The sequence below is a fragment of the Raphanus sativus genome, chromosome 9 (assembly GCF_000801105.2).
Source record: "Raphanus sativus cultivar WK10039 chromosome 9, ASM80110v3, whole genome shotgun sequence".
Classification (NCBI taxonomy): Eukaryota; Viridiplantae; Streptophyta; class Magnoliopsida; order Brassicales; family Brassicaceae; genus Raphanus; species Raphanus sativus.
The window spans coordinates 29,854,943-29,881,444 of record NC_079519.1 but is presented as its reverse complement, the minus strand read 5'-3'; the positions used below and the strand labels follow the sequence as shown (position 1 = coordinate 29,881,444).

Here is a 26,502-nt window from a genome sequence, read left to right as displayed (position 1 = left end):
TCATTTTCACCATTCATACATATGTTTGGACCGCTAGATACGTTTGATCTACTCCTATACCGCTAGATCCGTTTGATCCACTTATGTTCCGTTCGATCCGCCTGATCGAAGCCTTAGTAATTGATGCATGTCGTGTCAATCCTGCAAATATTATATTTATAATAGTAGTAGAAAAACAACCATTAATTACACACAGATATAAGGTAAAATAAAAAGTATTTAGATAAAAGAACAAGCCTTTAGATAAAAAGCATTTAGATATAAGGTAAACAACCATTACACACGAGTTATTAGATAAAAGAAACAATATTACACACGAGTTATTAGATAAAAGAAACTCCATTACACACATACATTTAGAAAATGCATTTAGATTTGGTGGTTGCGCGAGATAAAACCTTCCAACCTGTCAATGTGTTCGTTGAAGATGATTGTGCCTCCGATGGGAACTGCAACTGAACAGCTTTCGTAGACCTCCATCATCTCCTCGCCCCACACGTTGACTGAGCCGCCGTAGAGAACATCAAGAGTGCCTCCTACCGGAAAGTCTTTTTCATCGGTGTTCTGAACCACAACAAGAGGTTGTCCGGTGGGTCTAGCAAAATCGCAACCTACGACATGCACAACCCTTGCAGAGGTTCGAACAACTTCATCAGGGAAGCTGAGCACAACCCAAACTACTCCTAGTGGCATGTCATCTGCAAAAAAGAACAAACAAAAATATTAACAAGAATAATATGATGTGACATAAATAAATCTTCATAACAATCATAAGTTTATAATCATAAATTTATAACAATATTTGAATTTGAGAGATTTGGAAGTAAATCTAAAATCTTCATAACATACTTTCTTCACGCGACCCCACGATCCTCTCAAAACATACTTTCTTTATAATCTTAATTGTTATAGTCGTAGGCATCAACTTTTTCTCTCTTTTGAAAATTCTCATGAAGAAACTTTACAATTTCGTATCGGTAAACATGTTCTTTAACGTTAGCATAAAAAGAAAAAGGAAGAAAGCATGTTCCTTGAGTACTGTGCAGTATGTGTTCAGAAAAAAGAAAATTGTGCAGTGATCTTAGTCGAATCTATGTTTTCTTAATGTACAAACACCTAACAAAGTTTTATATAGAGACAATTTTACATATGAGACTATTTTGATTTTGTATATTGCATATAGTATTTCTTAGTTATGAGTTATTACAAGTTTAATTCTCAGTTATTATAACTATAGTTATTTGTGTTGAGTATGCAATGAAAGAAGAAAAAAGTAAAAGCTCCTCGACATTACAATACAAGAATATAATTTGGTATGTCATTGTATACATAATCTTTCAGTATGTGTGGAAGCTAATCTCCCGAATTTAATAGATTGAACCATCTAGCAGAATATCTCAGAAAAATAAATATAATTCGTCGTTATGTTGGATACGAGTATCCATTATAGTGTATGGTCCATAACATTCAATTCTATTATTATCACTATTCTTGGAATAGAGAAAATCAATTATGATTTCACACTTTTAATCATAGTTTAGTGACCAAAATACTAATGGAAATGTGAAACAAATCAAGACTTTAATCATTATGATTCTACAGCCTGGGTCCTCCCCATGATAACTTAAAAACATTCTAGAAACAACAAAAAGATTACACATTTTATAAAAGTGAAATTTATACATTTACATATCCATATACCAAATTTTAAAACCTCCTAAACCTACCTCCCAAAAGAAAAAAACATGCTCTAGCACATCATCCATCCATCGATCACATTCTCATCTAAACCGAATTGCAACAATAGAGACATCTCTACTTTAATTTTCACTTAACCGACAATTCAAAGTAACTAAACCGGAAAATCTGTCTTAACCGATAAACCTCTTACCCAAGTAGAAGGTTCGGTATGATCATATTCCTCCTCAAATTCTGAGTAGATAGATGCTGAGCTCCGGCGCTCCATTGCTATCAGGATTCATCATATAGAAAGCTTCGGAATCACGTGAGCCGACGATCCTCTCGAACTTGGCTCTCATATACATTATCTCTCCTCCTCCTCCACCGGCGGATGTCTCCTCCGTCTCTGGTAAAACTCCGGCGCCCATGGAGACCATCTTGAGCGCCTTCAGAACTTTCTTCTCCTTCTCACCGCACTCTCTCCTCCCCGCGAACCCGCACTTCTTCCCGTTGCAGTAAGTCCTCCACGCCGGCTCCTCCACCAACCGCCGTCCACGGCGGTTTCCGGTTTCTTCTTTTGCTTCCTCTCTGGCCTTGTCGCATTCCAGAGCGATCCTCACGAGCCCCGAAGCCATCTCCTTGACTAGTCCGCTGATCGGAGTAGCGAGTTCGATGAGAAACGCTGGCGGGGAAGTCGGGTCTTTCTGGACGGAGAAGTGCACGTGCCCCCGGCGTGATCCGAAAAGGGTGCCCACGACCCGGGCTCCGAGTCCGGAGTTGTTGTTACCGGGTCGGACTCTGCTGAGAGAGGAGATGACTGAACGGAGGCGAGAGACGGCGAACGTTTGGAGCTTTCTTTTGGGAGTTATTACAGTAGAGGGTTTAGTGTTCTTGTCGGGAAGAGGGTTATGGGAAGCAACGTTTTCGTCTGATCCGACTTTTGTTGTCCAGTGGACGCTGTTATGTCTCTTGGAGGCAAAGTCATGTATGTTTGGTTTCGCCATTGAAAGAAGCTGAACCTTAAGGAAAGAGAGAAGAGAGAGAGTGTTTGTGTGTGTGTGTGTGTGTTTCTGGATGTGGTTAATGACCAAAGTAGCTGGTGTGAATTTAACTTCAGGTTTGGTCTATTTGGTGACTCTCTCTCTCTCTATCTCTTTACTATTTTCTATATCTTTCTCTCTTGTCGTTGTGAGTGTGTTGGTGTGAGAGAGAAGATAGATAATACATTTGACAGAGAATCGACAGTAACTTGACCCACCAACTCATCTTTGTAGAAGATTTTGGAAAAGAAGACAGAAAATTATAATAGTTTCATTTTTGTGTGTAGATTTGTCTTTTGCTTTTTAGTTCTTTATAGGTGTCAAGTGATTCGACTTGGGATTGATTTTAACTCCAAAGAGGAATTTAATAATTCATACACTGAGGAGGAAAATAATAAATAGTTTGGTTTTGTTTTCTCTGTGAATTTTTTCAACTCTACTAAATACTTTCTCTCTTTTCCTAAATAACTTTTGTTGTGTATTTTACACAATTAAAATAGTAAAAATTGATTATAAATATACCATTTTATGTAATAATTGAATAATTATCTTATGAAGTTGACAATTTACCAGTATCAACTTGTTAAAAATTACACAAAAATATTAAAAAAACACACACACACACACATATATACATTTGAAATATAATTTTATTTTTAAACATTTATCTTTTTTAAAAAAGAGGGACTAATATTCATAGTCTCTATTGTTTCCTTTATTCTCATAAGTATCACTCTTCTGAATACTACCATTAATCTTACTCTTTACCTGATGGTTTGTTGTATTATTTGGCTTTTGGAGATAGATTTGTTTATTACTAAAGAATAACTAGGATTTGTGCTTTTGTTGAATGCTTTGGGAGAAACACGAGAAAATGACAAAAGAAAGGAATCTGGAGACAAAGTGTGTGTGTTGTTGTTGTTTCATTTTCGATGTGGGGTAAATCACAAAGAGCTCATTTTGTTTTGACTCCTCCCCTTTTTGACTTCAATCTTTCATACAGTAACAAAGTGTTTTTAGCACACTTATCAAAACTTTCCTTCTCTTATATCAAATCTTTAGTCTACATACAGCTTCTCTAATCATTTAAAGATCCGAAAGACGTTTTCAGACTGTTTACTAGCCGAGGAAAGTAAAAAACAATAGTTGACACAAGAAAAAAAGAGAGTAAAAAACACACTCGACGACTCAAATTATTTGACACATAAGAGTTCTGTGACGACTTACAAGCTTTTTGTATGCATCAAACACCATTTGGAACTTAAATCACGCATGCTATATGCAAACCGCTTTGTGTAAAATTTCATTTACCAAAGTTCAGTCCCATCTCATCACTTAATCACATATTTCTATAATTGCAGTTTAAAAAGAGAAATATATTTTTTAGCAGACCACAACCATTATAGTTCCCGTTAATCCAACATTAGACAGCATTAACATATACAAAAAACCTCATATAGTTCATAATAAACGAACTTTTATCCCAATTAATTCTCTTTTTCTATCTTCTTCTTCTTCAAGAACTTGGAGTCTTTATCCCAAAGCAAAGAATTTCATCAATTATTGTGGTTCAAATCATTATGTCTAGCAAAAAAAAATCATCATGTCTCTAATACTACTGTGTATGGTGAATGGACATATACAGTAAAGTTTAATGTATTCAACTATTCATGAATGATGGGTGAATTCTCATTTCATCAATGTTTTCAATAGTTTCGAATCATTACAAAATATTCTCAAATAAAGATTGGTGTGACATGCCATTGATGGGCATACAACATTCGACAGGCTTTGTCTTGTATCGAAGAATGAAAACGATCCTATAATTCAATTTGTATAATAGTGTAAGAAAAATGAATATGAAGTTATATAGTTGGTTTTGACGTCATAAATAGAGATAGCTCCGTTGTGATTCTCGTTATTGTCGGTTGCAGAGTAAACCGAGGCCTGCGAACTGACACGTTACTTCCGGTGATGGTCCTAGTAAACCAAGTACCTTGCCCTTCTCCAATTCATCCGAATCACAATCCCTATGCTTTTATATGTTTCAATGATGTCATCATTCATCAGTTCTTTTTTTTTTAGTCATTTTAGTAAGAAAGTGGTGAAGATGTCTTTTTTCTGTCACAAGTGGTGAACATGTCTATTCGTAAATGTAAAAAGACAAAAACATACGAACAAATAATTGAGCAAAAGACTACAAAGTCACTATAGCATGAAAATATTTAAATATACGAAAGTGGTAACATGTGTATTCTTTATTTCAAACCTCGTCGATGATTTACATGTATAAAGTTATGGATTTACATAAAGATACATTGACCGTACTAAGATATAAGATTCAGTCAATCTACATTCTTATCTGATCAACTGATCAATATTGAAACAGTGTTATAAAAACCAGTTTAGGCACCAACAAATCAGTGATACATGAAATTCTTTTCTCAAAATGATATTTAGAAATTTGGTTGCCTATGTTCAACTAAAGCCTATCGTATTTTTGAGAAGAAGATTTTATGTAAAAATATTATGAATTTACATAGATATATCGGCCGTTCTAAATTATAAGATATATCTGATCAGCTGATCCATATTGAAAGTGTTCCGAAAATCGGTCGAGAAACCAACATATCGGTAATAAATTAAACTTTGTCTGCATAACTATGCTTAGAAATCGGTCTACATGTCGCATACGCTTAACCTGGAGATTTTTTTTTTTTTAATATTGATCCATACAGTATACAAATCTTGGTTTATATTAGTTTCTTTATATTAGTCGTACAATACACTAAATCACTAACCAGCATCAAACTTGCAAACATCAGGAAATTTAGATAAAACTCCCTCTGTAAACCCATCATCAACCATATGTACTCAGGATAGAAGTGTAAACACAAAACAAGAAATGCTTACTAACTAGTAACTACATCGGAATCACAAGTGTTTCAAGATCGTAGAACACTAGCTTATATTATACTAAGACTAAAGAGCACATTTGCACTTACAAGGGAACGTTAAAAGGATGCTCTTTTCATTTCTTTTTTATTTTTTTGCCTACCAAGCCATATAGGCTAGCTCCAATTAGCTTTGCAGATTTCTCTGGTCGGTTTCAGGCTGTTCGGTTTCAGGATGTTCGGGTTGAGGAACCGGACCACCTCCGTTCATTCTCGCACGTGCTTCTGCAAACATACGTTGCTGCTCAGCTGCTGCTTCCTCCTCAGTCATCTGAGCTCCACTGTTGCATTTCACACTCCTCTGCGTGTCCTGCTACTCATCAAATTACAAACGTAGGAGAGAAAGTTATATGTTAAAAAAGGTCTCTCCTTCATCTTCCAAGTATCAAGAGAAAGTGTTATTACCATGGTTTCATACTTATGTTGCTCATAAGCAGCATACACTTCCTCAATATACTCTCCAAATCCCAGAACCTGTTTCACAACAAAGTTTATGTCTTTGAGCTAAAGCTTGTTTCTTTGTTTGGTATAAGAGCACAAAGGACAAGAAATTAAAACCTGTAACGCCTTGAGAACATGCTCAGGAGCAATCGTTCGTCTATCCTCTTTGTTACAAACCTCATTAGATTCTGAAGATACAAGATTTATAAACTCTGCAGAAACAAAAAACGCAATCAAAACTCCTCACTCCAAGTAGAGAGAGAGAGAGAGAGAGAGAGAAACCACAAAGGAGTCTAATCTAATGATGTTTCATTATACCTACACAACACTCAATAAGAAGATCTTGAGCGTCTCTAGCAACACGAACATCAGGTGGTAACATCTCCTTTATAATCTTAGTCATCGTAGCTGAAACCAAACAAACACAATCAAAACATATAGTTTCTCAAGCTAATCGAGAAAGCTTGTGAATCCGATGAGCGTAAGAGTGGATTCAAAAGGCTAAACCTTTCGGAAGCGAAGCGTCTTCTTTGGATTTGCCGACTATATCCATCGGATCCATTGTTCAAATCTGCAGAATCAATCGAGCTTTCAAGTTAAAACCTATGCGTACGCGACGATTCGCTAATGGGGAAATCAAGAGATAGGATGATCGGAGGACTCACCGTAACTGAGTCAACACGGTACGAATCGCTATACAGACGAGTCGCGGCGAGATCTTATCGGATGGCGACTAGGGCAGACGGAAATGCGCGTGAATCCCACTCGAAGGCGCGTGGAGATAGTTTTAGCGATTTAATAGAAAACGGGAAATAATTTTATAAATAATATCGAAAACCTATATGGGCCGAGAAATTGACCCAAACTAGGCCCAAATCTTGTTCAATCGTCTCTCCGGAGAAGTGTTTAAAGATTCTGGGATTGGTGTTTTTTTTTTTGTTTTCTCCTGGGTGGTGGTGGTGGGAAGAGAGAATGGGATCAAACGAGGATGATTTCGTGTTTCTCGGGACGCCGATAGAGCGAGAGGAAGAGATCGGTAGCCGTAAGAAGAAAGCAGTCGCGGGAGCTTCCGGAAACCTCAGAACTCTCCCTGCTTGGAAGCAAGAGGTGAAGATATTTTTTTTGGATTCTTCTAGTTGTCTGTTTAGTTGCTGACGAATTGAGAAATAGAGCATCGCGAGAAACGCGATTTTAACTTACTGTATAGGGAAGAAAGATTATTCTAGGCATTCCGGTTTACTGTAGCTGGTTTAGTACTGCGAATCGTGTTTATCGGAGATTTATGTGTAGCTGAGGTTTTGGTATTTTCTGTGTTGGTTCTCACATATTGATGTATATAGAGATAGGTATTAGATTGATCATCTGTGTAGATTGTAACATTCTGTGGGAAGCTGCTGACTTCTTAAAGTTTTACAATGCCCAGGTGACTGATGAAGAAGGTCGGAGAAGGTTTCATGGAGCATTTACTGGTGGATATTCTGCTGGTTATTACAATACAGTGGGGTCAAAAGAGGGTATAACTTAGAGTTACTTGGATTTTCGTAGATTAGATACTTATCTGTACTTTTCTGTTTACAGTCTGAGTTGAATTTCAGGATGGGCTCCACAGTCGTTTACTTCATCAAGGAAGAACAGAGCTGGAGCGAGAAAGCAAAATATTTCAGACTTCCTAGATGAAGATGAAAAGGCGGTATGTGTCATGTTCTTCTCCTTGTTAGATTCTTTAATGCTTTAGTTCAACTCATTATTGTTTAAGCTATAGTCAATATATGATTACCGTGTATTGCATAATCCTGCTGTAACACTCCTTAACGGTAACTGGAGAATGAATAATTTTTATTTTTTTTTCTCTGTGGAAGACGTCTATGTTTGGAAAGATGTTAAGCCACTCTAGTTGCCGTTGTATTTCAGGAGTTGGAGGGACAATCACTGTCTGCGAGCTCACAGTTTGACACATTTGGTTTTACAGCAGCCGAACATTCTCGCAAGCAAGCTGAGAAAGAACAGAACGAAAGGTATCTATATACTTTTTTGTCATATTCCTTTGTGCTTTTCATGCATTGTTGTAGCCTGATTAAAATTCAAGATTACATCGGATTTTCCACTTTTCCTTGTACACGGTTCAATCATCTGTAAATTTCTTAGGAGCTATATTTAGGCTTTTCTTTCAAGTCTGCCTCTTTTTGCTTTGGCACGAGCAGTGTTTTAGAGATTGTGTGATAGTCTAATTTTGATAAGAATTTAAGAAGTTGCTATAACTTAAGGTTCTTTTTCTTCATTTGAGTTGGCTATGAAGTTTCTTGAAATTTTGTGACAACTTTTTTACTGTATCGCAGGCCATCAGCCATTCCTGGCCCAGTGCATGACGAACTTATTGCTCCAGTTTCGGAATCAATTGGTTAGTTTTGAAAGCCTCTTTAATATTTAGCAAAACCTCCTTTTTGGTTCTCTTTATTTCTCCAATGCATTAAGTAAAGAAATCCTGATCTCACATGTGCTTCTTTCTTTTGTTTCAGGGGTCAGACTTTTGTTGAAGATGGGATGGCGGCGTGGTCATTCAATTAAGGATGTGCGTGCTAGTTCAGGTTTGTACCCTTTATCTTGGAATGTCACAGATGAGACTCTGCTTCTTTTTATTTTCCTTTTGATTGATTGTGCACGTAAATAAGTATTTGAGTTTGTTAATTCATGTTTCTCTTTGATACAGTGCAGATGCTCGTAGGGAAGCTAGAAAAGCATTCTTAGCCTTCTCCGCTGATGAGAATACTAAGGACTCTTCGGACTCACTGGTTTCGGAGAGTCATGTGGAAACTTCTCTGGATCAACAGTTCAGTGAAGATATTAAAATTTCTGAAACCACTCCTGTGAGTCAACTTTCTAGTTTCTCTTTGCAAACGAGCTTTATACTGTTGATTGTAATTGCTTTTTGTGTCATAGATCTATTATTCATATTTTCTTAAACTTTCCAATCTAAATTTCTTTTCAGAATAAATTTAGAATTGTAAATACAGCTTCTGATCTGCTGCAGAAGTTCTTTAGATATCACCTTCAGAGACATCGATTCTGATGATTTTCTTTGTTCCTTCATTATCTGTTGCAGGTATATGTTCTCAATCCAAAGCAGGACCTGCATGGTTTAGGATTTGATCCTTATAAGCATGCTCCTGAGTTTAGAGGTATCTAGTTTGGACTTACATGATGTTTTTGCTGTCAAAGCATTGTGACTAACTTGCTTTCTTTTTCTGCATTGTAGAAAAGAAAAGATCTCGCTTGTCTGCCAGTAGGGAGGCTGGCTTCAAAAAACCTTTGTCGATGAAGGAAAGCCTTTTCGGACCTAACTGTAAGATCTTGACTCACCATTTATCATTTTCCTCTTCTTTGCTTTAAGACACGCACACTCTACTGCATAATGCCTATATACCAGCTTTTGGTTGCTTCTAATATGAGTTGAACAATCAGCAGGAAAGATTGCTCCTGGTTTTGGCATTGGCGCACTTGAGGAGCTTGATGTCGAAGATGAAGATGTCTATGCTGGTAAGGACAGAATGGCTATTTCCCTAATCATGGTTGTTCTTTGTTATAAACATCCGTATCTCTGTGGGGTTTGACTGTTTCTCTGATTCTCGAGGAAGCAAACCATTGTTGGTCAAAGTAAATTATTTTGTTTATACAAAGTGTTAATGTAGAATAATAAGTCTCTTTCAATTCTTTCAGGTTACGACTTTAATCAGACTTATGTCATAGAAGATGAACAGCCAGTAAGACCGCACAATGATAATACATTGAGGTTAACCTCAAAAGAACATAACGTTCTGTCAGGTTTCGGAGCGGCTTCGAATTCTGACTACAGTGTAGAGAGGTATAACACAATTCCACGTCCAGTAAAGCTCGTACTCTCAGAAGATTCTGATTACAAGTTTACAACTATGTACTATCATCTGCATAATTCTCCAATTTACATTATTTTGTATTTTCCCCTATATTTTACTAGGTTTGATCCTCCGAAAATCCCAAAGGACTTTGTGGCCCGGCATAAGTTTCTTGGTCCTCGAGAGGCTGAAACTAAGCCAAGTGCTGTTCCTCCTCCAGATGTTCCTCCCCCTGAAGATAAGAATCTTAAACTTCTAATCGATGGCTTTGCAACATTTGTTTCCCGCTGCGGGAAACTGTACGAGGATCTTTCTAGAGAGAAGAACGAATCAAATCAGTTGTTTGATTTTCTTCGGGGAGGAAGCGGTCATGACTACTATTTAAGAAGGCTGTGGGAGGAGCAACAAAAGCGCGGTGATAAAGGTAATCTGCAGTTAGATTTTAAGGTCCCTCCAAGCGTTGAGAAAATGACTGCAGAAAAGCGTGGTAGCTTATTAGGGGAAAAGCCATTGCAGAAAAGTATGAAAGAAACTGAAACCTCTGCTTCTTCTGGAGGATCCTTCCAGTTCCCGACCAATCTCTCTGACACATTCACTAAATCTGCTTCATCTGTAAGTAAACAACCTAACACCTTATTAAATTTTAGCGTGGTCACACATTGTATATGTCTTACAAGGAAGTGGTCTACCTTTGTTTCCGTTGCACTTACATTCTAGATTTGTTTTGCTCTTTGTCTCCTTGAAATAGCAAGAGGCAGCCGAGGCTGTCAAGCCCTTCAAAGATGACCTGGCAAAGCAAGCCAGATTTGAGCAGTTTCTTAAGGAGAAATACAAAGGAGGGTTACGTACAACAGATTCCAGTATATTCAACAGCATGTCGGAATCAGCTCGTGCTCAAGAGAGGCTGGACTTTGAGGCTGCAGCTGAGGCCATTGAGAAAGGGAAAGCTTACAAGGAGGTCAGACGAGCCACTGAACGGCCTATCGACTTTCTTGCAGGAGGGCTGCAATTTACTTCTGGTGGAACAGAGGTATGTCTACAGTACCTGTGTATTGGAGGTTCTGTGCTCATATGTTAAGAACTTCTTTTTCTTTTAACAGCAAATTAAAGACACTGGAGTGGTAGACATGAAATCAAGTAAGACATACCCTAAAAGGGAAGAGTTCCAATGGCGTCCTGCACCTCTTCTGTGCAAACGCTTTGACCTTCCTGATCCTTTCATGGGAAAGGTAAAATAACTGATTCCTTGCTTCTCCTTCCTGAACGTCATCTAAATCTTACTTTCTTTGAACATTTGGTATTAAACATTGCCCCGTTAATTTTACAGCCGGGAACTGCTCCGCGAGCAAGAAACAAAATGGATTCTCTTATATTCTTGCCGGATACAATGAAAGCTGTATCTGATCTACAAGAACCTAAGAAAGAGACACCAGTAGAAGAGCCAGAAGTCGAGGTACAAGTGGAGAATCTGGAGAGACCTGTTGATCTTTACAAGGTAAGGAGGGTGTCTTTGTCTGAGAAAGTTTATGCTAGTCTATGATATTCTTAGTCAATAAATTTTCGGCTGCGTTCACTTGTAGGCCATTTTCTCTGATGATTCTGAAGATGATGATGAAGAACAACCTACGAATGGAAAGAGACAAGAGGGTCAAGAAAAGAAGAATGAAGCGGCTGCTGCAACCACATTAAACCGACTCATAGCTGGTGATTTTCTAGAATCTTTAGGGAAAGAACTGGGTTTCGAAGTACCACCTTCTGGTGTCACCTACCCGGAAGGAACCAAGCCAGTGGAAGAAGATAACAAGTCCAAACGCAAATCCGATTCAGCTTCAGCTTATGAGAGAAGACCTGAAACAAAAGAAACAAGCAGCCTCAAACTCGAGTCTGAAGGAGAAAAGAGTACAAAAAAGAGAGAGGAGTCGCCAAGAAAGTGGAGTGGCGGAGACGATCTATCTTCAAGTGAATCCTCAGGAGATGAACGGAGGAGAAAACGTTCCAAGAAGAGTAGGCACAGAAACAATGATTCAGATAGCGATTCGTCCAGTGACCACCACAACAGGGAGGATAAGCGAAGTTCGAGATCAAGAAGAAAGAGGAGAGAATCTTCTAGAGAGAAGAGAAGTAGCCACAAGAAGCATCATACAAAACATTACGAGACCAAGGACTCCTCTTCTTCTTCACGGTACAGTGTAGACGAAGACCGGAAAGAGTCAAGGCGGGAGAAGCGGAGGCACAGAGACTGAAACCAAATCAGACTTGCACACATCTTTGTTGTGAACATTGAAACACTATAGAATTGAGTTATGCTGCAATATTCTACACGTTTTTGATGGTCAAGTTATATAGCAAATGATGAGCTTAGTTTCTAACATATGATTAGCCTTTATTTATTAGACTTGTATTTGATTAATCTTCAATTATACACATAAAAAATAGCTGTATAGGAACTGCCGAACTGCATATAAACGAAAAGTGCGACATAAATAGGTTTAATTAAGCTGGATTAAATCCATAACCTTTGTTAATTAAACTAGTAGTACATTAAAAGCCTCTAGACCGTCTGGAGGGTTACGAATACGCTAAGCAAAACGCCTACTATAATGGCGGGATAGACTCGTTGCTACTAAAGTCCCGCGTAGCGTTTGTAAAGACGAATCCAAAAGGCACGAGAGGACTCCAAAACGCCTTGACCGCTAACATAGTGACTCCTACACACAGGCGTATACACATCCGCTCCTCCGATCAACTCCGTCGCTCTCTCCTCCGTCTTCCTCAACGTAAACGAAGCTCTCTTCCCACACAACTCACACCTCGACGCCAGCTTCGTCACCGAATCCGCGATCGGAATCAAATCCAGCACCGTCCCGAACCTCCTCCTCAGATAATCTCCGTCCAGTCCCGCCACGATCACCGTCTTCCCCTCCTCGTCGGCAGCCTCGCGGCAGAACTCGTATAGATCGTCTCCGATGAAGAACTGAGCCTCGTCGATCCCGATCACGTCTAACTGATTCTTATACGCGTCGTAACCGAATCTCTCCTTGAAACGCGATAGATCCGGAAGGGACCAGCAAGGGAGCTTCTCTCCGTCGTGGCTCGCTATCGAATGGGCGCAGTACCGTGTGTCTTTATCCGATTTGATCACGGCTATCCTCTTCCCGGTTTCCTTCTCCGCGAGGATTCGGCGGAGAAGCGTCGTGGTTTTGCCGGAGAACATTGGGCCGACGACGACGTATATCTCTCCAGGATAAGAGACGGAGGAGGAGCAGGACGGCTTAGATGCGGACGAACTATGCGCGCGAAGAGCCGTTGAGAAGAGAGAAGTTTTAGGAAGGTGAAGAGAGAAGGGAGAGATTAGTGCTCTCATTGAAGCAGCGAACATTGAGATCCGATCCGCAGAGGAGGAAGATGATGACGATGACAAGCCGTAGGGTTTTTGCAGCTTCTAAACTTGGGTGAGGGTTTAAGCATGTAGTCTGGTTTAGTTGAACCGTTTTCAAATCATGATTTGTTTTACCGCCGGTTTACCTTAACCGCTTTCTCTTACGGTTATGTATGACATTCAGTTTTAGTAGTACTGTAGTACAGTAAAAACTTTACAAATGGTATTAATATAAAGAAATTTTATTTTTCAAATTTAAATATCTTTTATTTAAAACAAACAGAATATTCAATTCTACAGCATTATAAATACTAGGGTTAAACCCGCCCTACGGGCGGATACACAAATATACAAATAATTTAAATATATTTAAAATATTTAGTTCATTTTTAGATAAATATTAAATTAATTTTTATATTTTTATCATGTCAAATTTGTCTAATTATTTTACATATCAAATTACAAATAAAAAATAATTATTTTTTAAAGTTTGTTCTAGTTTAGTTTCTAACAATATGTCACTTCGATTACTTTTAACAAAGAAACATCTAACTAATAGTTGTAGCCTTAATATAAATCTACTATTATAATTTAAAAATTGTCTTTCACTTTACTTGTGGTTGTTTTCTATTTGGTTCTCTTACGTTTATTAAATATTTTATTCTTTAAATGCTTAATTATGATTTAATATATTAGTTTTAGATTGTCTTGCTCAAAGTATACATATATAGTATTCTTGAAAAAAAACTGCAATGTAAAAAATAAATTGTTTAGAGAGGCTTTAAAAGTTATGGATAAATTATTTTGGTTGTATATGTACTTATTTTAATAATTCGGTAATGAGTCATAGAGTAACAATGTCATGTGACTTCTTTTCGATGTTTGTTTTGTATTTTGATGTAGACGTTTCATAATTATTTATTTACTATAAATTTTTCAAAGAGATGTTTAATTTAGTTTTCTCACTTCTTAATTGTATATTTATTTATTGTTTTCTATATTTTATATTTACTTAATTTAATTTTCTTGCTTTTATATCAAATGATAATACTGTGATAGATGTTTAATATAATATTTCTGTTTCTTATAATGTAAGCTTGTTTTTTCTTATATTATATATTTACTAATAAAAATATTGGAAATAATAAAAATGTAAAAATATATTTATTTCAGATAGATGGTTAATATAGTTTTTCCATTCTTATTTTGTATATTTACTTATTTTTTCTTATATTGTATAAATACTTATTCTAATTTTTTTTCTTTTATATCAAATTTTAATATTACAATAAATGTTTAATGGGATATTTTTATTTCTTGTATTGTACATTTACTTACTATTTATTATTATATATTTTTCCGATATATGTTCAATGTAGTTTTCTAATTATTTTTATTTTGTATTTACTTAGTATTTATTTTTATTATTTATTCTAATATTATAATTAATGCAATATTTTATTTCTTATATTGTATATTTATTTATTATTTATTTTATTATACGTTTTTCAGGTAGATGTTATTTTTTTTCTATTTCTTATATTGTATATTTACTTATTATATATTTACAATATATTTTCAGATAAATGTTTAATTAAGTTTTCTATTTCTTATATTGTATATTTATTTTTTCTTATATTTTATATTTACTTATTCTATTTTTTCTTTTATATTAAATGATAATATTATGTTAGATGTTTAATGTAATATTTATATTTCTTATATTTTATTTTAGTTGTTATTTATTTTTTCTTATATTGTATATTTACTTATTCTAATAGTATGATAAATGTTAAACATAATATTTTATTACATATACTAAATATTTACTTATTATTTATTTTACTATATATTTTTATATAGAAGTTTAATTTAGTTTTTATTTCTTAATTGTATATTTACTTATTTTTATTTTTCTTATATTTTATATTTAATTATTCTAATTTTCTTACTTTTATATCAAATGACAATATTACGATAGATATTTAATGTAATATTTTGTTTCTTATATTGTATATCTAATATTATTTATTTTCTGTTTTTAATAATAATACCACGTGGCATAAATATTAATGTAATAGTTTTGTTTTTTCTAATTATTTTTCAGATAGATGTTAAAAGTAATATTTTTGTTTCTTATATTGTATATTTACTTTTAAACTTATATTTACTTATTTTAATTTTCTTAATTTTTCAGATAGATGTAATATTTCGACATAATTAAAATATAAAACTATATGTTATGTCAAATATATGTTTAATCTAATATTTACTAATATTGTAATATTACCATTTGTTAAAAATATTTGGAAATAATTAAAATGTAAAATATATATTATATCAGTATATGTTTAATGTAATATTTCTATTTTTATATTGTATATTGACTTATTATTTAGTTTTCTTATATTATATATTTACTTTTTAGTATTAATGTCACATGGCATCTTCTGATGAATTTTTTAAATGTGCACGTTCCGTGAAACCTCAAAAGGCTAATATTACGACAGATATTAGCCTTTTGTATCAAATGACAATATTACGATAGATATTTAATGTAATATTTTGTTTTTTATATTGTATATCTAAATTATTTATTTTCTGTTTTTAATAATAATACCACATGACATAAATATTAATGTAATAGTTTTGTTTTAATTATTTTTCAGATAGATGTTAAAAGTAATATTTTATTTCTTATATTGTATATTTACTTATTTAACTTATATTTACTTATTTTAATGCTCTTACTTTTTCAGATAGAAGTAATATTATGACATAATTAAAATATCAAACTATATGTTATTTTAAATATATTTTTAATCTAATATTTACTAATATTGTAATATTACAATTTCTTAAAAATATTTGGAAATAATTAAAATGTAAAATATACATTATTTCAGATATATGTTTAATGTAATATTTCTATTTTTTATATTGTATTTTGACTTATTATTTAGTTTCCTTATATTGTATATTTACTTTTTAGTATTAATGCCACGTGGCATCTTTCTGATGAATTTTTTTCGTTGATGTGGACGCTCTCTGGAGCTTCAAAAGGTACTTTTTATTAATAGGGATTAACTAGACTTCAAATATTTAAATTTCTTCAGTTTTTATTAAACTATGTATATTATTATTTGCAAAGTAATTTTTCGCATTCGAGCTTACACATTCAAAGTTAAACTTGTTGATGTTGTTGTTACTCTTAATGAATTATATATATGTATAACTTATTATATAATTAAAATCGAATTTAGTATTCATAGTATAATATTTATATGATATATTAGATAATTATAAATTAATATATTAAAATTCTCAAACTAACCATATTTACATTATATACATATATATATTGTTTTTTATCTGGAAATAATATATTTATATTATAAAATCTAAAACATTAAGATATAAATAGTTTAAAATTAAATATTTATCAAGAAAAATAATTTGTATAAAGATGTTTTTTGTATACAGATTTTTTCTAAAATCTAATATGTGAGTGGTTTCAAAATTTCAACATAATAATAAGCATATATATTTTTATGAAAAAAATTCATATACAAATGATTTGATGTTTGATTTATAATTTTTTGAAAAAATAAATAATAACTTATTATGCTAGATTTTGTATTATAAAATATAAATTAATAAATATTTATAAAATATTATGCATGCATTTACATACAAAACACCTAGTTGTTAAAAATAAAATGTTAAGAATATAGCTTTAGATATACAGTATAATAATGAATCATTGACCATTAGGGTTTTTATAATACTACAATAGCAACCTGATGATTTATTGTAGTTTTTTTCCAAGATATACAAAATGATTTCAAATTGCGCATTCATTTGATATTGGCCTCTCGCTTTTTTTGTTTGTTTGAAATAAACAGAGTAGAACACAAGCTGGTGTGTTAAAACAACTCAATTTCAGGTGATTTCTATTGCTCTAAATACGACTAATTCATTAAATTCAGTTTCACATTATATTTATGTATCCATTGGACTTTAGGTTTAATGCTCAATCAACAAAATAGCTGATTTAACTATTTCCCATTATATCCAAAAGATTATATCAATCAATATGTTATATGTTTAAATACGTTGAAACTTAATTTTTGGAATTAAATATTATTACTAAAATATTAGATTAAAATGATGACGATGTTAAAAAAATAATTAATTTCTGTTATTAAAACATGGTTTAGTATATAAATCAAAGAATACAATAATAATACCATAGCTATAACTAGAAAAAGGTTGATGTCATTCACTTATGAACTAGCTAATTTAAGAAAAATTTCATCAAAACATGTTTTGATTGGAAATATGTACTTCACAACTTTAAACCTACTTCTTAAAAATGTTGCATTGAACATTTTTCTCTAGAGAAAAAAAGAATTTAATTTTAATGCTGACACAGCCATTAACAGAATTAACAAAAAACAAAACTTCCATGGATTGATTAAATTTAGTTACTTCTTCCAACATCTTTAGAGATTGAAACTTAACGCATACTCTTTGTATTTAGATCACTAAATAGCATACATTTATTAGAATGCATGCTAGCCACATCATTTAAAAGTAAAAATCAAATAATTTCTTTAACACATTTTATCATCTGATAACAAGTTTGTGATACATTAGAATTTCTCTATTAATATATCGTTTGAAAGTCAAAAATTAACTATTTTTTTTAATTAGACAAATGAATTCGGAATATATCACTCAGATTAATACTAAAAAGATGTGATAAACATCAACCAAATATTTTATAGAAAACATATACTTTTATATTTATATATCTAAAAAAGTGGAGATCTATGATAATACAAATACATCTCTATTGATAAGTAGAGATTCCTAGAAAATGAAAAAAATTGTTGACAAAAAAAGTTTAAGCCTAAGTAAAATGACATATTTCTTCTCTTAAAACATCAAGTATGTCATATGACCAAAAAAGGTGGTAATATCAATAGAGAAATATATTTGTTTACAAATCTAGATGATCTGTACAGTCTTTGTTCAAGAAAGAGTTGTAAGGATCAAAAGTCAGCTTGTTGATCATATTTTTAGCATATTGACTATCTATAATAGTATTTGAGAAGTGATTTTGTATATTTTCATGTTTTTCATTAAATAAGTATATATATATATATATATATATATATAATTTCTTCGTCGGACTTCCAAGATCTGTAAAATTATTATATTACCAATAATTGGCAATACTTTAATTCCAAATCCTCCATTTTCTCAACATACTCTCTATTTGAGATTTTATAAAGTGTATTTTTAAAATAATTAAACTTTTTAAATTGAATATTATAAATTAAATATTTGATTTGGTATTAATTAGTTTTTTATATAAATTAAAAAAAAATCTAAGATGTTAAAATTATTAATATAGTTTTAACTTGATTGAATTAAGATTATAATGCTTATTATTTAGTTGTATGAAGGATTGTGTTACAATTATACTTTACAGCTGTAGTTAATTTCTGTCATTTATTCTATCAAATAAATAAAATATTTAAATCATTGGATTGAACAGTTTAGCCTATTCAATTAGTTTACAAAAAAATATTTAATTTATTCTAATAAAACAACAACATAACATATTGATATAGGTTTGGTCTAATTATTTTAATACAATTATGAAAACATTTTACTAATTTCATTTAAAAAATATTACACAAATATGATTACAAAGAAAAATACAAATATGATTAAAAACACATATTAAAGTTAAGTTTCTAAAGAAAATGTAAAACAAAAATATACCCACCCTTCAAAATCTAGTTATATAATTAAAATGAACTTTGACTAATATAAAATGGCTGAAAGTTAAAGAAATTCATTTTTATTATAAACTAGTAAAATTAAAACTAAAACTAAGATGGATGATGTTATTATTTTCATATAACTATATTTATATAATTATGTAAAACTAATTACAAAGAGAACAAAACACTTAAAAGAGCATATGTTATTTCATAAAATAATATTCATTATTTTAGGTCAACACAACACATATTTAGCTCTTATCAATAACTATTACAACTGATTTTGTTAAAAGTAAAATATGATTATGTATTATAATACGGGTTCTAACTTTTAAACCTTTAAATAAGATTTTACAATTTGCATCAAAATGATGTTTTAGAAACTCAGTTTTTAATATATATATATATGACATTATTTAGAGACTTATTATTTACTCACAAATTTAATGTCAAAATTATATTTAAAACATAATAAAATTAAAAAATTGCATTTTTAACATATTATTTATCATTAAAATTTTAAATATATGGACAAAGTAAATATGCGCATGGCAGATGTCATAATTGCATGAATAATTTAACAAAAATAAATAAAGAATGCAAAATTATATATCAATTAGATACATATTAAAATAATTAAATTATAAATATAAATGATACTTTATAATAAATAAAATAAAATCAACCAAAAATTAATTTTGGTTTTTAAAACGAAGATCAAAATCTAGTTCTTCTATTATTAACAAATAAAAATTTCTCAATTGTTTTTTATCAACAAATTTAATTTATTAAAATTATTATAAATTCAAATATATACAAAACTTATTTACGGTAAGTGAATTTAGATTATATTATTCCGTGATATCGCGAAATTCATCTATTTTGGTATATTTTTATGTAAAGAGAATTATGTATCAAATGATATAAAGATCAGAGAAGACAAAGGAAAAGGCTGGGATTCCTTTATATATATATGAATCTCTTACAAAAACTTGCACCTCTGTGTATAGTAAGTTTGCATTACAAATAAAAACTTGAATTGAATGATGTAACACTTGAAAATGACTAATCTATATGACATAAAATAACTATAACCAGCACATTTGATCAACTCTAAAGAAAAAAAATCAGAATTTGTAATATTTTCTACGTCACAGCATTTTTAATCTGTATATGTCAGATTAATTAACATATGTACTTGTAATTTGAATTCATTTGATTAACAAATACTAACAAAAAGAATAGACCTTATACTTTTTCCTATATCACTATATCAATGCCTTGGCTTACCACCTATTCCGTTGGCAAGACAAGACACTGTCGTCGTCCAAGACCATCCATTGCTATGTTTCTTTTTTTGATAAATATGTGAATTATCATTAAAATCCATTGCTATGTTATCGTCAAAACTATCTGTGTATACTAGTGCTGGATTGAGTTTCAAGTACAGACACTATCACTGATGACATATATATGTATACAAGTGTTGGATTGAGTTTCAAGTATAAACACACCTTTGTTAAGTTGCCATTTGTAACGTGTAGAAACCAGCTCAACGTACGTTAACAATTTATAATATGATATATATATCATATATATTCTGTGATCTGCATTTGTACATCTAGTAAACGATCCTGACTGTGGCTTGAGCTTCAATGGGTTCAGGTTGGTTCAGACGTAACTTGCAGAAAAGAGGCACATTGTCCATTTCTGGAAACAAGACATTGCCTCTCAGTTACGCTACTTACATTTTGACATATACTTTCGAAGCTGTTAACCATCATAATCTCTTTTGAAGTGTTTGGTTCTGCTTTATTTAGCCTCGAAATTCAAGTTTATCGGTCTGAAAACTTTGCATTAATTAATGTCTTTGACTTTATAGTAGTTTGTGTTTACTTTGGTCATTCTTTTCTTATTATGTGATTCACAATTTTACATTTGTATTACCATTGTTCAAGTAGGTAAGGCCACTTTGATTAATTTACGCTAATGGTACATCATCTTGAATCGTTTCGCATTTTCTTTTTTGTATTCTTTTTGTGTATTTTTAAAGAAACTATACCAGTCCTAGGATTTTCTAAATTGACGAATCGATTATAAAAGTAAAATTGTGAATGTGGATAGCTAAAGTACATGCAAGTTAGCATCCACCAACCCTAATACATTGTATTAAGAAAAACAAGAAGCCATAAAAAAGATATTAAACATTGATGAGGATGTTTAGATTTTGTCAAAAAGTATCACTAGAGAGAAGTTAGTTACTGGAGTGTTTCACCTGCTAAAGTTAGAACAGTTGTCTTCATGCAAGTTAATTTGTGTGTCATTAAATAGCATCTAACATCTTAATTAATTTTAAGCCTACACTAACCTCTCTCTCCCATTTTGATGATAAGACATCTAAAACCTAACATGGAGTCTAGTCCCCATCGCTCTCATCATTGTTTCGACATCCTTGAAGGAATGCCACCACAGGACGATCATTTCAACTCATCATCTCTACAAAACCCTAGCTTCCATGTCCACTTGCAGTCCCTATCATCAAACTTGCCGACCCGCAGCAACAACAACCGCTATCACTTAAACCCAAATGGAGAGACCTTTTGCCACAGAGAGAGTTTTGATCCAGAAGAAAGAAGGGAAAGAAGAATGGTATCTAACCGAGAATCTGCAAGAAGGTCTCGTATGCGGAAGAAGAAGCAGATAGAAGAGCTGCAGCAACAAGTGGAGCAGCTCATGATTTTGAATCATAACTTGTCTGAGAAAGTCATTAATTTGTTGGAAAGTAACCACCAGATCTTACAGGAGAACTCACAGTTGAAGGAGAAAGTCAATTCATTTCACTTGCTCATGGCGGAAATGCTAATACCTATGAGAAATGTAGACGGCAGCATCAGTGACCGCGAGGTGAATCATCTCAGAGGAGAGACTTCGAACAGGACCAACACTTTCTTTGGTAAGTAAAAGAAAAAAAAAGTTTCATGTTCTAGTCTTCTAGTTCTTGGTGTGCTAAGACGGTAGTACTATATGATTGACATATACATGTAATGTGACTACTACTACACTAGCAATTACTTTGCATATATATGTAGAAGCCCTAAGGAAGGTTATCAAACCAGTGTGATGTTCTAAGCCAATGGCTTATAGGTTTCATTCAAGAAGATTAGTATAAATATGATTGATGTAAATAAACGATGTATTTTTTAGAGTTTCCATAGAGCAACTATCCTTCTTCATTTTATACGTATCAATCGTTACGTTTTCAGTTTCTTGGTGACAATTCAAGTTTTGTCTTTCCTTTAGTTTTATTTGCTCATGAGTAATATAAAGCTTCGTGAGCTATTTCAATTGCTATCTTTTCTTTCTATCAAAATAAAGCTCATTTGAGCATATGCATAATCTAGTCTTGTTCGAAAAGTGATTTCATCATCTTCTTGATCAAGGGCATTGTACAATGTACAGAAATATCCGAGTGTGCATAGAAACGCGTGCAAAGCCACCTGAAAGTTTTAGCCAATTAAACCCAAAGACAGTATTATCCATAATTACAACACATTCTAAATAAAATCTTACGATAGAAGTAAAAAAAACATCTCTTTGATGCTTACTTGATTCACATTTTGGTTTCACCATCTATTGTTGTTCTCTCAAAAATTCACTGAGGAAAACGAAATAAAAATAGCATCCAATAGATGAAACGTTCATGAAATTCGAGCAAAAGAAAGGAAGCATGCAACTGAACTAACTACAACGATTTGAGTGTTTTATACAATACTACGGTTGACTACTCCAGTAGTGTAATCATCCTCCTAAACTGACAGTTTAAGTTGGGCCTTACGTGAATGATTAGCTATGTGTGTTATTGTAGAAGTATGAGAGATTAGAGCTGTGAGATGGGCTTTATGGACCCAAGAATCACGTGAGCTGGTGGGACCTATGGGCTACAAGTCGTTTTTCGATCTCAACCGACCACCGACGGCTGGACATGGAGAATTGAGATCTAGATGGTGAGTTGGTGACCTACCAGCTCAACTCACTGACACGTTTAGTGTTTATTTCCATTTTACATAGTTAGTGTTAATATATCTTATATAGCTTTGCCACACACAAAAATGTATCAGTGCTTAACATAAAAAACACAAATAGATAGTTTATTGCTATATGTTTCTCATCACAGTCTTCGTCTTGCATCGCTAACCCCAGTAACAAACTCCCAGCATAAGTGACAGATGAGCGATGACCACTGGATTATTACATGTCGTCACTATAGTCGTGTTTGCATTTTGCACCCGACATTTGCTTAGCCCCATTAGTGGTCCTTTTTGCTCTTTCCACTATAACATGGATCAATTAATTTAAAATTTTAAAAAATATTCGTCACATCATCCAAATGTTCGCCATATGAACATTGAGATATTTCAACTGAAGATGTAAGTTCAAATTCAGTCACAGCGTGAACGATGTTTCTCGATTTCAGTTCACTGTGGATAGAAGAAAAATCCAGAATTTACAAAAGTAGTTGCGATTACAATTTACAAGTACTAGATTTTGTACACATACTCTACATTTGCATACCCAAACAGTTTATTAACTGTTAGAGGAGTACAATGACGTAGCAGAATAGGAACCACTGGAACAGAGCACATAGCTCTTGAATCAGCAGATAAAGCGGAGTGACCGACAAGTAGAGAAACCAATATATGTGGATATCAACTTTCGTTTTCAGCCCTCCACATGTGATCTAATCCTTATCAACCGCCTAGATTATTCCCAATATACCAAAAAAAAAGACTTGCCTCATTATTATTAGGGTAAGTTTGTTATGCAACCAACAAAAAAGAAACTCCAAATCAAATAACGTGTTGATTAAAACTAGAGGTGGATGAAGCATTGAGTTTGATTGGTAATGAAATACTGCAAAACATTAAATAACTTTACACGGTAAAAGAGTGAAGAACAGTTATATATGGATGATGGTTAGGGAAAAGTAAAAGTGTTTGATGCAAAATAGTGATGAATTGTGTTCGATATTATTAATTTTAAATTTTAACCAATTTGTGAATTAAAAAGGTTAAGGTAAATGCACTTACTTCAAAAAAAAATGCACTTACTTCTGTAGTAAAGAGTTTTTTGTTTGGTTCAAAACCGTTGCAGTTGCAGTAACCTAAGAACAATCAATCAAAATCAACTATAAGCTCTGTGGATCATTGATGTTTATCGTGGATAGAAAAAGATTCGTATATTAATATTTTGAGCGAAAACATTTCATGAAGCAATTAATCAGCTGCTGGATAATCGTTATACAGTACTAGTATAGTAATAGTATGTCGATTGTTAAAATTACTATTCAAAATTGAATTATTTGTACAACTGAAAGGGATACAAACGTTTTAAATATGTTTAGTCAAACCCAAAACACACAACAACAAAGTTAGATGCTATAAATTAGATGTCACAATAAGCAACGGCTTGTCGGCTTTATTTTACACTGCCTCCACTAATATCCTAATACAAGTCTTTGAAAACAATGCAAGTAATTCATCAAAACCTATACAAAACTTCAAATCCCCAAAGAATCTTCGTACTAAAACACAATTATGTCATGTTTCTATTCCACGCGCAAAGTAAAATTCCAATACTTTCTTAATCACATTACAACTCATGTTGGATTGTGTATACATCACAAATGATTCTAGCATGTTCAAGCAACGTAGTTCAGTTCGATCAACGTCGTACGTGGACTAAGTCTGAGACACGTAGAAGATTCAGTTAGTGTTTTTTTTTTCTTTTTGCAACTGTGAGTGTCTAAGTTGAGGACCAAATAATTTTTCAGGGAATTGAAACCGATTAGTAGCTCAATCCATAATATGTATTTTTATATATGTATTAATATTTTTAAAGAAAAAGTTGGGGTTTGATGTGAAAAATAAGAGATGTACAAGCACTAATTTATCAATTACTGGACTCTAATGCTACTCTTTTGCTTTAAATAAAAAACTGAAATTGAAAGTTTAAGAAAATTAATCGTTTTGATGCGAAAGATATAATAATATTCATGTAACTTAATGGGGCCAATTACAGTATTTGGACATGAAGCTAGCTTCTGAATACAGACACACTAGGAAATAGTAAAATAATTCTTCAAAACATATATAAAAGATAAATTTTCTATAAGTTTCATGCATATTGAAAATACAATAAATAATTTTCACAACTAAAAAAATTTAAAAGATCTTGTAAAACAGGAAATTTTTTTATCAAAACTGAGGAAATACAAAATATCACAAGGGCATAAACGACATTCGATTAGGAACTATCTGTTCAGACATATGAAAGATTTGCTGTGTCAGAGTTACAAAAGCCTATCCCATGCTTTACTACTTCTTCTCTCTCTCCCCTTCTCTACTGTAACCTTATTAGAAGTTTCCTTATTTTCTCTTGGAAAATGCAAGATATTCATGATTACTCAATGACCGGAAGCGGCGGAGGAGGAGGAGGAAGCACGGTGAGGTTTCTAGGTGGAGATCGGAGAATGAGAGTGCATCAGAACAATATCCTGAACCATCACCAATCTCTCAAGTGTCCTCGTTGCAACTCTCTCAACACAAAGTTCTGCTACTACAACAACTACAACCACTCTCAGCCTCGACACTTCTGCAAAAGCTGCCGTCGTTACTGGACCAAAGGCGGCGTCCTCCGTAACGTCCCCGTCGGTGGTGGTTGCCGTACAGCCAAACGTTCCAAGTCTAAGCAGCCTCCGTCTTCGTCACTTTCCACCGCCGACAAACCAACGACTGCACAAGACGGAGAGGAGAAACCAAGCAGCAGCGAGACCTCTTCTCTCACCGCCTCTACCTCCACCGCCGTCACAGCAAAGGTTACGTCTGATATGTATAATCTCAAACTGTACGGAAACGGGATAGAATGGTCTACGTTGCTCGGACAAGGCTCATCTGACGGTATGGGCGGTTTTATTGAAACGACACCGTTCGAATTCGGAGGTAATACTGTACATCAGCAGTTGGAGGATCGAACGGCTCTGGTTGATCCCAGTATGGGATTTGAGCCGTTGGATTGGGGAAGTGGTGGAGGTGATCAAACACTCTTTGATCTAACCAGTACCGTTGATAATGCACACTGGAGTCACCAAGATCAGCATGATTTTTACCTTCCTCAATTCTCTGACAGATTCTCTTCTTTTTGATCCACAAAAATATTATACACATAAGGTAAAGTTTTGAAGTATTTTTATGGGTTTGAAAACGGTTTTTTTTTTGTTATACAATATATGTGACTGGTTGTAAGAATATTCCCAAAATATAAAATATACATATCTCTTGTTTT

At 33.0% G+C, this 26,502-nt stretch overlaps 6 protein-coding genes across 7 annotated transcripts; 3 read left to right on the top strand and 3 right to left on the bottom strand.

Annotated features, from left to right (window-relative positions):
- Positions 1–1,707: 1,707 nt before the first annotated feature.
- LOC130499921 (protein MIZU-KUSSEI 1-like) lies at positions 1,708–3,069 on the bottom strand. The gene has a single exon (XM_056994426.1). It carries the CDS (start codon positions 2,682–2,684, stop codon positions 1,926–1,928), a length of 759 nt encoding a protein of 252 aa, XP_056850406.1. The 5' UTR covers positions 2,685–3,069; the 3' UTR covers positions 1,708–1,925.
- A 2,389-nt stretch (positions 3,070–5,458) lies between these two features.
- LOC108828167 (protein Dr1 homolog) lies at positions 5,459–6,912 on the bottom strand. Of its 2 annotated transcripts, none has more exons than XM_018601758.2 (6): positions 6,781–6,912; positions 6,623–6,686; positions 6,434–6,523; positions 6,233–6,327; positions 6,080–6,148; positions 5,459–5,987 (listed from the first exon to the last, which is right to left on the bottom strand). In XM_018601758.2, exons 2-6 carry the CDS (start codon positions 6,675–6,677, stop codon positions 5,802–5,804), a joined length of 495 nt encoding a protein of 164 aa, XP_018457260.1. In that variant the 5' UTR covers positions 6,678–6,686; positions 6,781–6,912; the 3' UTR covers positions 5,459–5,801. The 2 variants fall into 2 exon arrangements, with proteins under 2 accessions (XP_018457260.1, XP_018457261.1); XM_018601759.2 differs by having other exon boundaries at positions 5,459–5,984; positions 6,781–6,877.
- A 167-nt stretch (positions 6,913–7,079) lies between these two features.
- Positions 7,080–12,355, top strand: LOC108828164 (G patch domain-containing protein TGH). The gene is made up of 16 exons (XM_056994425.1): positions 7,080–7,222; positions 7,539–7,629; positions 7,711–7,805; positions 8,027–8,130; positions 8,452–8,513; positions 8,632–8,700; positions 8,828–8,979; positions 9,216–9,291; positions 9,369–9,455; positions 9,575–9,649; positions 9,830–9,974; positions 10,107–10,596; positions 10,733–11,014; positions 11,085–11,213; positions 11,312–11,479; positions 11,565–12,355. Exons 1-16 carry the CDS (start codon positions 7,088–7,090, stop codon positions 12,225–12,227), a joined length of 2,823 nt encoding a protein of 940 aa, XP_056850405.1. The 5' UTR covers positions 7,080–7,087; the 3' UTR covers positions 12,228–12,355.
- Positions 12,356–12,468: 113 nt separating this feature from the next.
- Positions 12,469–13,476, bottom strand: LOC108828166 (thymidine kinase b). Its single transcript, XM_018601757.2, has one exon. The coding sequence runs from the start codon at positions 13,361–13,363 to the stop codon at positions 12,608–12,610; it is 756 nt and encodes a 251-aa protein (XP_018457259.1). The 5' UTR covers positions 13,364–13,476; the 3' UTR covers positions 12,469–12,607.
- Positions 13,477–21,415: 7,939 nt separating this feature from the next.
- Positions 21,416–22,122, top strand: LOC108827086 (basic leucine zipper 43-like). Its single transcript, XM_018600433.2, has one exon. It carries the CDS (start codon positions 21,547–21,549, stop codon positions 22,120–22,122), a length of 576 nt encoding a protein of 191 aa, XP_018455935.2. The 5' UTR covers positions 21,416–21,546.
- A 3,307-nt stretch (positions 22,123–25,429) lies between these two features.
- Positions 25,430–26,502, top strand: LOC108825731 (dof zinc finger protein DOF5.4). Its single transcript, XM_018599080.2, has one exon. The coding sequence runs from the start codon at positions 25,604–25,606 to the stop codon at positions 26,360–26,362; it is 759 nt and encodes a 252-aa protein (XP_018454582.1). The 5' UTR covers positions 25,430–25,603; the 3' UTR covers positions 26,363–26,502.